The 13,220-nt window shown below is 39.8% G+C and overlaps 1 protein-coding gene across 1 annotated transcript; it reads left to right on the top strand.

The window, feature by feature from the left end:
• Nucleotides 1–2,312: 2,312 nt before the first annotated feature.
• Nucleotides 2,313–12,525, top strand: LOC143935766 (keratin-3, type I cytoskeletal 51 kDa-like). Its single transcript, XM_077459873.1, has 8 exons — nucleotides 2,313–2,946; nucleotides 4,960–5,042; nucleotides 6,369–6,525; nucleotides 6,631–6,792; nucleotides 7,793–7,918; nucleotides 8,740–8,951; nucleotides 10,062–10,135; nucleotides 11,986–12,525. Exons 1-8 carry the CDS (start codon nucleotides 2,383–2,385, stop codon nucleotides 11,997–11,999), a joined length of 1,392 nt encoding a protein of 463 aa, XP_077315999.1. The 5' UTR covers nucleotides 2,313–2,382; the 3' UTR covers nucleotides 12,000–12,525.
• The last annotated feature ends 695 nt before the right edge of the window (nucleotides 12,526–13,220 follow it).

The following is a 13,220-nucleotide window of genomic DNA, read 5'->3' as shown; positions in this document are numbered from 1 at the left end:
TTGGGGGAGGGTGTTAAAAAAGCACGGTCGAGCCATGTTTTTTAGCACCCTCTAACCACATACCACAATGCTTTGCCACCATATTAGAGATTACCTTTCATGTTCAGCAAGCCTTCTGAATGCAACCCAATGAAGTGAATAGGGACCTTAACCATGTGCAGTGTATGTGGTTTCAGAACTTTGGTGCAGCAAAATGGGTTTTAAAAGGCGATGAGCAGGTATGACTACCTCCTTTCCATCTGTCAAACATCTCTGAAAGTGTTGGGAATGCAGATCGCTTTTTAGAGAGCTGGCAGGTTAGACACTAAGCCCTTGTACACACGGTCGGAGATTCCGACGGAATGTGTCCGATCGGACCGTATTGTCGGATATTCCGACTGTGTGTGGTCTCCATCGGAGTGTTTCCGTCGGAATATCTGACGGACCAAGTTTTCCAACTTGTCTATAAAATTTTCAGACAACATGCTCCAATTGGACATACTCCGATCATGTGTAGCCTACTCCGACGGACAAAGTGCCACGCATGCTCAGATCAAATTCCTAGACCAAAGCTATTGGCTACTAGCCTGAACGTAGTCCCGTCGTAACAAAATAACGTCATCACGTTATGTGCAATCGGATTTTCCGACAACTTTGTCCAACCGTGTGTATGCAACAGTTTCGGACAAAATCCGGCGGACAAAACCAACGGATTTGGTTGTCAGAATGTCCGACCGTGTGTACAAGGGCTAAAACAGGTGAAATGGGGAAAAGGAGTCAAAGTGTGATGCTGGTAATGATAAATTAGACAGGGTCACTGGCAGGGAGGATGCCATCACTCACCTAGACAAGAAAAGAGTTCCCTAGGCCCTAGCTGCAGGGATTTGTGATTGACAGCTGCCTGCTGTCCCCTGTGCTGGTCTTACATGGTGCTGTCCCTTGTCTCTGCACCTCTGAGCACTACCACTGCACAGTGCTGCCAGGAAGATGTTGCTGTGTGCGGCCCCAGGCCCCGCTGAAAGAGCAGCAGGCCTTAGGCTCCATAGGGCTACATGTACCCTCCTATCAGCAGGCCTGTCACTGCCCTACAATTAGTAGCAGTGTTGGTAACATGTTCACTTATGCCGTGTACACACGATCGGACTATCCGGCGGACAAACCGCCAGACTTTGCAGCGGAGGTCCGCTGGACTTTCCGAACGAGCAGACCTGCCCACAAACGACCGGACTTTTCCGGTGGACAAACCGCTGGACTATGGCGGGAGTCCGCCAAACTTTTGAAATGAACTGACTTTTCTCCGTGTGTGGGCAAGTCTGTTCGTTTCAAAAGTCTGGTGGACTAGCACAAAGACGGCCGGACTGTTTTGAGTCAAAACTTCTTCCTATGTCCGCTGGACTTTTGGAAAGAAAAAGTCAGCCGGAACCCACACACGGGCGGATTGTCCGGCGGACTTGTCTGATCGTCAGGTCTATAGCAGTGCCTTCTGCAGTTCTGATATTGAAAGTAGATTTGAGGTTTACATAGACATTTTTTTAAATACTGTAATCCATCAAGGTTAAAAAGTTTAACTTAAGGGCACTTTCACATGGGCGGCATTGCTTACCTCTCTGAAACTTTACTTGTGATGGATTTAGAGGTCCTTTTCAGAGGACAGTATTTCAGTGGCATGCAGCCATTCAGGAGGTGGCCTCACTGCCTCTTTAATATCTGCTTTTTTCTTATATCCCAAGGGGGAAATTGTATTAAAATTCTGCACTGCAACTACGAGCCTCAAAGGGTGAGCTTAACGGGCGGTACCACCTGTCAAACTCTGCAGCCTGAGTTAAAATTGCCGTGGCATGTGCATAGCCCTGTCCAGCTGTAATGTTAGAATTTAGGTGGGATGGGGGGTGATAAAACTGAGACCCAGCCACCAGTTTATGCATGTGTTGAAACAGTCAGTGTAATTTAAAAACATACACCTGGAAGATTCACCTGCAGTGAATGTTCAGTGGCTGTGAGGTTCACGGCTTTATAAATATGCCTGTTTCTTGAGAATTATGAAGCAATTAGAACTGTACTGTTTGTGCTCATGTTCTGACCATGCCTAGTACTCCACCCAAAAATCATGCTAACGCTGCAAACAAAAAAGCCTGTGAAGACCAGCAGGTAGAATGATGCAATCTGATCATTAGTAATTATTGATTTAAGTGATAAACATTGGCAATAACCTGGCAACCTATCTATTACTTGTAAAATAGAACATAACTTGACAAGCCATCCAATGCTTGTTAAATAAATACATAAATATTCATCTAGGGCACACCCTTAGATCCTATATATAAAGAATTAAATCTGTTCAGATATCACTCTCTTATCGGAGCTCTTCTGTTTTATTCTGAATAAGGAGTCCTTTGCTTGAACATGTCTTTTTATCAATCTTCTTCTCAGATGATGAGCAGTGGCAGCATGAATCCTGGTGCTGGTGGATACTGTGGTGTGGGTGGTGCTTCTGGTGGCTTTGGCCAAGTAGGTAGTGGATTTGGCCATGGTAGTGATGGATTTGGCCATGGTGGTGGATTTGGCCATGGTGGTGGATATGGCCATGGTGGTGGATATGGCCAAGGTAGTGGATATGGCCAAGGCGGTGGATATGGCCAAGGTGCTGGTGCTGGAGCTTTTGGGGCTGGAGGAGCAGGAGGCTTTGGTGGTGGTGCTGCCGGGGCAGGTTTCGGTGGTGGCGCAGGTGCTGGTTATGGAGGTGGTGATGGGTATGTCAACAACATGAATGAGAAACAAACGATGCAGAACCTTAACGACCGCTTGGCTTCTTACCTGGATAGAGTACGACAGTTAGAGCAATCAAATGTTGAACTTGAACAAAAGATTAAGGACTTCCTAGAGAAGCAAAGAGGTGGTAGCAGCAAAGGAGAACCAGGAAAAGACTACTCCACTTACTTTAAGACCATTGACGATCTGAAGGCTAAAGTAAGTTTGCCATAGAAGTGAAATCTCATTTTAATAAACTGCCAAGGATAAAATAAATGTAATTTAAAAAGAATATAAAGTAAATTAACCGTAGTATTACTATCAATATAGATACAAATAATACAATTATCTAACAAGAACCTTTTTTTTTCTCTTTAGTTCTTCTCATGTCTAATGTTGAGTGTTTTACATTACATATGTCATGCAAGAAATATATAGGCTTCCATTGTTGTACTTTCCCTCAAAGAATGCTAGCTATCTGGCTGTCATGGTTATGCTTGGGTCTTAATAGTTTGAGTTACTCACCTGAAAAAAGTATAAAGATGAGGATTTTTTTCACTGTCTTTTATTTTACTTGTTCTGGGTCTGTGAACTGGGCACATTGAAGCCAAACACAGCCAAGCATTTAGCATTTTCAGAGAGGTTGGCAATGACAGCCCCATATTTCTCTCTTAACAGATAAATCAACTATTTGATATACAACTTGATAGCATAGTATATTTTGCCACCTTGATATAGAGGATGAAAACTAAATCCAGCTGCAGACAATTAATTTAATAGACCCAGGAGGGTTTAAAAAGAGTTCTGAACCCAAGAACAAAAAAGTTGAATATATTGCAGATTACCTGTCCTTAGATATGGTGTCTACATTAGATATTATTTTTTTCATTCTAAGTGTATTCTCTACAAATACTTCTGGATCCTGCCAGAATTCCAGTATCTTTGTAACCTGGCTCAAACAATGTTATCAGCTTTCCCACCTGTTATAAACTACTAACACCTCCTCCCTATGTAAGAGAGATACATTGGCAGAGGTCTATGTAGTCCAAGTCAGGCTAGCAAGATGGATTACAACGGCTCCTCCAAACATACAATACAACGAGTGAGCATAGTCACCAAGGACAGGAAGTGTGTTACTGGCAGGACCATCAGGAGAAACTAAAGAAAAAAAAGCCTGAAATAAAGAAAGCAATACATCTCAGGACTGATATGCTGTTGGTGACCCTATTGTGGAGATGACCCTTATTTCCTGTCACCCATTTACCAGAACAGGAAATTATGGGACATGCCTGAACAGGCCCATAGATAGAATTATCATCTTGATTGTATCAAAAGCGACAAAAAATAAATAAATATTTTATTAGAGGTGGGCTTTAAATTCAAATTTAGGAAACGATAGTAACCTACTTGCCATATTTTCAGTTGATATTGTACAGCCAAATGTGTGATTATTCGAGTAGCACGCCAACATTGATGTGAACTGAGATTTCAAGGCAATAAAGTTGACTGCTAAAACTGAAAAGTATTTTTTATTTTTTTTTAAAGAATCAATTATATCATTTTCTTATCACACTTATACAATTGTGACAGCTTATTGGTTAAATTGATAACTTTATTACATCTCACTAGCCACACTGTGCATTACAAAATGTTATCATTGATACAATGAAGAATTAATACGTTTTGTTATATCTGTTTGATAAGCGCAAATTCCTGTTGGTCCTGTCAGAAATCTTGTTAGCAGATAACTTCCTGTGTTATCTGTCTGCGTTGCATTCTTATCAGTTACATTATTCCCAGCTCAATGTGTGGACTACAAAACACCTACCCTCTATGTTATTGAGAAGAGGAGAGGGTGAGGTGTTCTGGAACCATGCCCTAGAAGTGACAATGCTGCTCCTTCATAGATACAGCACAGCAAGTGAGCATTGCAACCTTGGGACAGGATGCATGTTTCTGCCATGACCACTGGGAGAAAATAAATGGAAAAGAGCCTGTAAGCAGAAAATGAATGCAGCCACCACATTTAAGGATTGATACATTGAGCAATATAAAATTTTTGCTTGTGCAAAAAAAAAGGAAGAATTTTCCAAAAGCACATATGTAAAACTTCACATTTTGCTCTTGTATTGAGTGATCCTAATCATGTTAGAAAAAAATTAATAATTATTTTTAGAGTAACATATTATTTAACAAGTACAAGTTTTTATGGTGTTTGTTTGTGTCTTACAGATTATTAAAGCCTCCTATGATAACCATACCATAGTTTTGCAGATCGACAATGCCAGATTGGCAGCAGATGATTTCAAGATGAAGTAAGTTTAGTTTAGTTTATTAAATGTCAATCTAGCACAATCATTGGTTGGCATGTCATGTAGTCACCTCCCCTGAGGAGTGTCACCACAGTTCCCTGCACTTACAGTGTAATTGTGCAGTGGACGATGCTTACAAGATGATGACCGTGCCACTCTCTGCAATATTGTGGGCCGCCCACACCCAGAGAAGGAGAACCCTGTACATCAGAGGTCTCAAACTGGTGGCCCTCCAGCTGTTGTGAAACTACAAGTCCAATGAGGCATTGTAAGGCTGACAGCTACACGCATGACTCCCACAGTCAGAGGCATGATGGGACTTGTAGTTTCGCAACAGCTGGAGGGCCGCCAGTTTGAGACCCCTGCTGTACATCACAAGGCAGGCCCAAAGAAATCTGAAAACGGGAGTAAAGTATAGCATAAAATACACTGTGGAGGGAAGGGGGATTTATAAAAGTGAGGGTGGTGATAGTTGGGCAGGGTGCAGAGAGGCTCTAAAACACCTGAAAATATATTTGAAAATAAACACCTTAGGCATGCCTCATTATTCTACATCATTTGTTTTTCTATCCTTCCTTTGTAAAGATTTTCTAGTAAGGCAGCTTTGATCTCAAATCCATGGCGCTATAATGGCAGCACCACCCTTGACTTTTGTCTGAACTCCATTTTCTAGTCTGCCTGCTATGCAAATTAGCCACCCACATTCTGATTGTTTCTGTTTATGCTGCCATGGTAGTGCTGATGTTATAGATCCCTAAATTGACAGCTAACATGGCAACATGTATTCAGAAATCAAGTAGGCTAATTTAAATTCTTAAGAAACCCCAAGTAACACTGGCAGCCAGGAAAGTCACCATCACGGGAAGTGCTGCCACTGCAGGGAGGGGATCCATAATGTTACCCTGAAAAAGAGAGGCCGTCATCCCAGTATTTTAATGATGCCCAAAATGAGACAAATAATGTACAGATGCAATAAAGTTCCTAGAGACTTATTAATTGATGCTAGGTTGGTCTTCTGTTTTTCACAGTCAACAAAGTACAGGTCCACACATTGACAAGGTAGAACTACATTTTCATGTTTCATCTAAAAATAAATAATAATCTCGAAGGCCAAAGCACAGCTTGAATGTTTCTCCTGACAGCCAAGACTATTCAGTTACATTTTTTTTTTTGCTATGCTACTATACTAGGACTACCACCTTTATATCATGAAAAAAAAGTTCTGTTTGGGTCAGTAACAAGACTTTTATATACGTTGAAAATAATTATTTGTTTTAATATTTTTACACTAGAAGCATTGCATTTAGCTCCATTTTTTCCTCTTGTCAGGTACGAAAATGAACTTGCTATGCGCAGATCAGTAGAAGCCGATACTGCTGGCCTACGCAAAATAATGGATGACCTGACCCTGACCAAAACTGACCTGGAATCTCAATTGGAAGGCCTTACTGAAGAAATGACTCTTCTTAAGAAGAACCATGATGAGGTAAGGTCTAAAGAAGTCTCACCAATACTAATGAGATTTGTTGGTTTTTGTAACGATGCAATGATAATGAAAAAAAAAAAACATTTATTTTTAATTAATCTGTAGGAGGTTAAAGGAAGCACAGGAGCCACTGTTGGTGATGTCAATGTAGAAATGAATGCTAAGCCAGGAAATGATCTGCTAAAGAAAATGAACGAACTCAGAGAACAATATGAGGCTATGGCTGAGAAGAATCGCAAGGAGGCAGAAGAGCAATTTAAGAACATGGTAAGAATTATTTTATACTTTAATTCAATTTATTTTAAAGTGATTGAAAACAGTGGTTGTCAACTGTGAGGTATAGAGATACTCAAAAGTGACCCATGTCAGGATATATCACCAAGGGGTCACACATAATAATCAGTATTATATAATTCTATAGAAAACTGATAGAGACTGCAGACTTATTAGAGGAAATGGTCAGTGGGCATGTGAAAGATGTAGCTATGATGGGAAATATGCTATAGGAGATAGCCTGAAGATATGCTACTTGAAACTCCTAGAAACTCTTTTTAAAAATAAGTTTTCCCACTACTAACCGTGAGGTCTATGGCCCACGTGGCAAACTCTAAAAGTTGGCATGAAGCCCACAAGCCAAAGTGTGGGTATTAGGGATCTAAGGAGTAGCGAATTAAGAGATTTTATGTACATATATACTGAACAGACCTTGAGCACTTTCCAGATTTGCATTGAAACATCTGGCAATGGCCAAGCAAAAAAAAGGGTAGATGTACCTACTTAACTTACCATTTCTGTAAACCTCACTAGGATAATGATGATGAGGAAGATTGAAGTTGTTGTTGGTTAGCATACAGTACGTAGCATAATACAACATGCTTGAACTACTGACTGTAGGACCTCTGATGTGTTCCCTTGTGGAGAATGGGCCTTGAGACCTGTCAAGAGCAAAGCTGAGGGTCTTATTACTACAGGACATTTTGCCGTACAACTGCCATGTTACATAGCTACTTTATTATGTAATGGAGTTGTCCATCTACTTTTCATTTTGAGGAACCTATGTCAATGGGGCACTCCAAGAAGTAAGGTTTATAATGTTATAGCTAATATTCTTGGGCCCTGACTACTATAGGATGCAAAATGGACTAAAAAAAGAGCAGTGCTTGCTGAGAGAATGAAAAAGAATTGGGAGTAAAGAATATGCTTGTGTAACTCTGGTTATTGATTTTGGAAATTTTTATTTAATTGTTTGTTTTCATTGCTGTCCTAGAGTGAAAGTTTGAAGAAGGAAATAGTAGTTGGACAACAAGAAGTGTCGACCACTAAGAGTGAGATTTCTGAATTAAAGAAGTCACTTCAAGCCTTGGAGATTGAGCTTCAGTCACAACTTGCCATGGTACAGAATAAAAATAAATTCATATTTTAGTCAGAAGATAAAAGGAGTAATGAATCATTAAAAAGTCTCTACCTGAAAAAGGTTAAGACACCCATTATATTTGAATTGCTGTATATGTCCACACTGGGGATATTCACTGTTTCTGTATTTCCATCATTGCGGGATACCTTGAAATAGAGAAGAGATTATAGAAACTATTACCATAATAAAAACTGGGGATATTCACCGTTTCTTTATTTCCATCATTGTGGGATACCTTGAAATAGAGAAGAGATTATAGAAACTATTACCATAATAAAAACTTGAAATCAAGATGCTTAATACTTAACTGCCCTGCTTTATAGATCTTTGGTCTGCCAAAGAGCTACTACTGCAGAAGAATCTTCAGCATCCACCATTTCCAGTTGTGTTGGATGCCTGGTTCTTATTCTGTTTATGTTGGCCCTATGCCACGACTGGGCCCAGTAGTGACCTAGAGGCAAATGGGTGAAACTACAAATCGCAGAGGGCGACCAGGCATCTGATACTCCTAAAAGCCTTGAATGCTGAAGGTTCTTCAGAATGCTGAAAATGAGCGAAGTGAGCGAAGATCAGAGGCATGGGCTGTGGAAATTATAAAAGTTACATCTTTTCTTTACAGGCAGCCCTTAATGTTTGTGAGCTTTAATTATAGCAATGGGCTTTTATTGGGACAAATATCAGAAATATAACTAAATTTCACATCAAATTTATTTATTTCTCTCAGATATAATTTTATCCATATGCAAATTCAGCCTGTGTATTAGGTCAGTGGTTGATCTGTATTGTTTTTTCATTATCAGAAAAGATCTCTGGAAGAAACCTTAGCACAAACAGAAGGACAATACTGTGCAAAGATTGCCCAGCTCCAGATTCAGATTACTTCCATTGAGGAGCAACTGGAACAGATCAGGGCAGAGATAGAATGCCAGACTGCGGACTATGAGAATCTGCTGGATGCCAAGACAAAATTAGAGAACGAGATTGCAACATACCGCAAACTCTTGGATGACAGGTAAGAAACTACTTTGCGAATGAAGAATGGTGGGAATATTGTCTACTGTGGTACCTGGTCCAAGCTTACTGCAGAAGGTAGCATGTATCCAGACAGCTTTGTATACCACTGTCCTCAATATTACTGACAAAGGGTGACCCCCTTATGTTGCAGAATATTGATGTATGATCACAACCTGAAATAATTAAACCTGGTCATACAAAATGTAAAAAATGGCCTTGGGAACTTTATGCCATAATGTACTAGTATGTCTTACAAATTAGTAAATTATGGTAGATTTACCTGCCAAGAAATTTCCTCCAGTGTTGTGGTGTCAACAATCTCAGCTGTCACTTACATTACCATCTTCTCACCATTTTCCATTCCAGTTTGAACTCTTTGGCCAATTGATTTCCCAATTGAAACTGTATGGTAATGAAACTGGAACAGGTCTGGCTTTATAGGTAAAGTTGATCCAGGAATATCCGATTGCCTCTTGGGGGATCAGGAAGCAAACTGGACCATGCTTTGTTGTGGGTTTTGGCCTTCCTCTGGATCAACTGTGGGTATAGGATTGTATATTTTTTTCCCGCTTTTATTGGTTGAACTAGATGGACTTGTTTTTTCTTCAACCAGACTAACTATATAACTACGGCTCTAGTACACCGACCATAGCAGGTTGGTTGCTCGTTAATGATTCCATTCAAAATAAGTCTTGCATTCCTCTCACAAAATGTAGGACATTCTGTGAATGGAGGAGGTGCAGATGAATGTCACAATCTCTCCTCCTCCATAGAGATCATGCAGCAGCCACACATCTTCATTAAAAAATATATTATTTTTTTTTACAGTGCAAATATCCAAAATAGTTTTTGGTTGGAGTTCAGCTTTAATTGATATATACATATATTATATCAAACCCTCCCAGTGAAATACAATAATTCCACTGAATTACATATTAAGCCCTTTACTCCCAAAAATCATAAATGTTAAATGTTCCTTGCTGTTGAATGTGAAAGGTCTGAGTATTTATACAGCTGTATGCTACTGTCCATTTATTATAATCTGTCATGATCAGTCTTTTGTCTATAATGGAAATATATTTAAAAAAAACCTGCTTTCCATCTGCAGCAACAATGTACAAGGTGGCTCGACAACAGGCACACAAAAAGGAACAACAACGACAAGCTCGTCAACATCTCAAGGTGATTATTGAGTCTAGGGTAACTTGTATATCTCTGCCAGAATCAAAACAGTTTGAACACGAAGGAATTTATTTATCAAAATTTTAATCCAAGATCCACGCACTTTCATCCAAGATTCACAATTTTGTTAATGGAATCCTGGGTGAAAGCTGTGTACATCTTGGGTAAAAGCTTTATTAAATAGACTTATAAGAGGTTGACTAACAGATTTTAAATTTTGGTTGCTTTATGCTCTATGTTCAGCAAGTAATGTACATTCATATAGGCTTTTTAATAAAACATTTAAATGTAATTGATAAATTTGAAAACAATAAAAATAAATGTAAAAAAAATTACATATAGTATACACTTACTTATGAGCAGCCGACCGGTACCCATTCTAATCATATGTTGTTTGGACATGATTCTGCCCCCCAAGCCAGCAAAAAAATGCATAAAGGTTTTATTATGTTTTCTGATACATGCTCAGGTTCCTTTTTGTCCTTGCGGAGCACAGTCTCCTATTTTTGGCCTACATGGAATAAAACCATCCTCCAGTTTAGCTGGATTCGATTAGATCTGTCTTTATAGTTTACAAGTACACAGATAAAGCAAGATAATAAGAGAATATACTGAAAACTGCACACTGAAGGCTTCAGCAGATTTTGCCCATGCCAAATTAGTGGAAAGTTGATGGCACTACCACTATTAAAATCCAGAGTTTGCTGCTAAAGTTGGGACAGGAGGCTTTAAAGATGCACTTTTTGAGGCCTACAGTTGTAAACTTTGTGCCACTAAAGCTAGCCTTGCACTTTTTTTTCCCACTTAGCGTGCACGCAACACAGCGCAGATGTACAAATCTCTTGCTGTGAATATTGTATTTTGACAGCTAGCATGGACAGCTTTCAAAATACCTAAAAAAATAACTGTATCTGACTGTTTCCGGGTGCTTGCTTTTTAGTGGATGATTTTACCTCCAGCTCCTTTGATTTTTCAATTGAGGGATGTCGACTAATAGGGGCACTATTGGAGTGGGTTGTCCCCAAAAAAAGTAATCTAGCATTGTTTAGTGTAAGCCACCACTCCATCTTAGCCATCCAGGTCCCATGCCACCATCTTCCCTACTGACCTCATCAGGAGGCCGACTATCTTTTCCCAGATCTTTGAGGCGGCCCATGGATTTACCCAAAACCTTCTGGGATGTGTGACTTTCCAGGAAAATTTAGGTAGAGGGGAAGGAGATGGGGACATCCTTCTCGCCTCAGAGTACGGGGCTAGGACCCACTGAAAAGGTACCTAATTCACCTCTCCAAAAAATTGTAATACCTGATTGTGTAACTGGGAATGGAGGGAATCACGTGAAGTCATTGATGGAGTGAAGGTCCACTTTAAATCATTTTATGAAATAGTGAGGGATTAAATTATAAATAAAGGGTGATTTATATTAGCCTAGAGGCCTGAGACCTAGAGACCAGCATTTCTCAACCAAAATGCCGCACTGTGTCTGGGCCGGCCACCAGCACTATGAAAAAGCATGACACTAGTTCAGGTAGACAGCAGTCAAGGCAGCCACAGTATACAGAAGTGGAGGAAATCCACATTTGTTTATTTTGTTATGCCTCCCAACTGCTGCCATGCTGGGGGGCTGAATTTTATGATGTGCAAGTGATGGTGGGGGGGGGGGGGGTCTGAAGACTGTGATGTAAAAGGGGGAAAGGGGGGGGGACTGAAGATTTTGGTGTGTAGGAAGTGTGGGACTAAGGATTCTGATGTGAGATGGTGGCTTCTGATGTAACAGTGCACTACTTTTTAGGCTGGGGTGCCTCGAGATTTTTATGATTTCTGACGACATTCTGTTTTATGTTTAACAGGGACAAGGAGATAAAACACACCGTGGATACTGTAAGGAATGGAAGAGATTGGGACTGCTCAAGCAAACTTCAAGCCTGTTTTCATATATCACTCTGTCCTTTAAAATATATACTATTTCTTTGCCTTTCACAATTGTATTCAGAAGGAAACACACCGATACTGGCTTTTTTCTGTAACACAGTACGCATGACGAACGCGACGTGTAAAGTGCTCTTATGCAAACAATCAAAGGGAATTTAACTATTCAAACAACAGCGATTGATTTCTGTGAATGTTTTATAGCCAGATGGAGTATATTAACGAAAGTTGTTGTATACTTATTTATCTGGAATCGAGAATATTGTTCTGTTCTATTTTGATGGGAACAACTGATGTTTATAAGAATAATCACATTATTATCAAGTTCATATTATATGTGTGTGAGCCAACATTCTCCATCTCCCAGTGATGTGTACAGCTGTGTTGCTGTCACCAGTGTCTTCTGTACATTAAGGACTTTGTTTCTTGCTTTGCACAACTTACAAAATAAACTTTTTTCATGCAAGTTATATACGTGGTCTTTGTTCCTTGATGAAAAAAATACATTTTAACTACATGGGCATTTTTGGTATTTTAAAATAACGCGCAGGGCTCCAGCAGGATAGCCGGAATTGGCAATTCAACAGAAAAGCCTGTAGTGGGCTGCAGATAAAGATGTGACGAATACCAAGAGTCCATCCAACACACACTTGCCTTAGCTGTTAATGAATTTTATTCGCAGACTGCAAAGGCACAGACTAAATCATGGCTTAATATTCCAACTTTTAAGGCAGTTTGGCTTTAAGGCTTGATTCACACCTAGGCATTTTTAGTGCTTTTTGCATTTTGCAGATTTGCACTACAGAACGTATTCCATAGGAAACCATGTTAAATGTTCTGTAGTGCAAATCTGCAAAATGCAAAAAGCACTAAAAATGCATAGGTGTGAATCAAGCCTAAAGTTCAAGAGGTACAGTGGTGTGAAAAAGTGTTTGCCCCCTTCCTCATTTCCTGTTCCTTTGCATGTTTGTCACACTTAAGTGTTTCGGAACATCAAACCAATTTAAACAATAGTCAAGGACAACACAAGTAAACACAAAATGCAATTTGTAAATGAAGGTGTTTATTATTAAAGGTGAAAAAAAATCCAAACCATCATGGCCCTGTGTGAAAAAGTGATTGCCCCCCTTGTTAAAACATACTATAACTGTGGTTG

This window comes from Lithobates pipiens, unplaced genomic scaffold, assembly GCF_037356315.1.
Source record: "Lithobates pipiens isolate NorthernLeopardFrog02 unplaced genomic scaffold, aLitPip1_a1.2 Scaffold_28, whole genome shotgun sequence".
Lineage (NCBI taxonomy): Eukaryota > Metazoa > Chordata > Amphibia > Anura > Ranidae > Lithobates > Lithobates pipiens.
Note: the sequence above shows the minus strand (reverse complement) of the source record. Positions and strands in the feature narration are given on the sequence as shown.

What these genes read in the sequence shown, in the direction of transcription:
- LOC143935766 (XM_077459873.1), top strand. Translation starts at nt 2,383, where the DNA reads ATGTCTTTTTATCAATCTTCTTCTCAGATGATGAGCAGTGGCAGCATG. An exon ending in AAGAGCAATTTAAGAACATG is followed by an intron (nt 6,793 to 7,792) that starts GTAAGAATTATT and finishes TTGCTGTCCTAG; the next exon opens with AGTGAAAGTTTGAAGAAGGA. An exon ending in CGCAAACTCTTGGATGACAG is followed by an intron (nt 8,952 to 10,061) that starts GTAAGAAACTAC and finishes TTCCATCTGCAG; the next exon opens with CAACAATGTACAAGGTGGCT.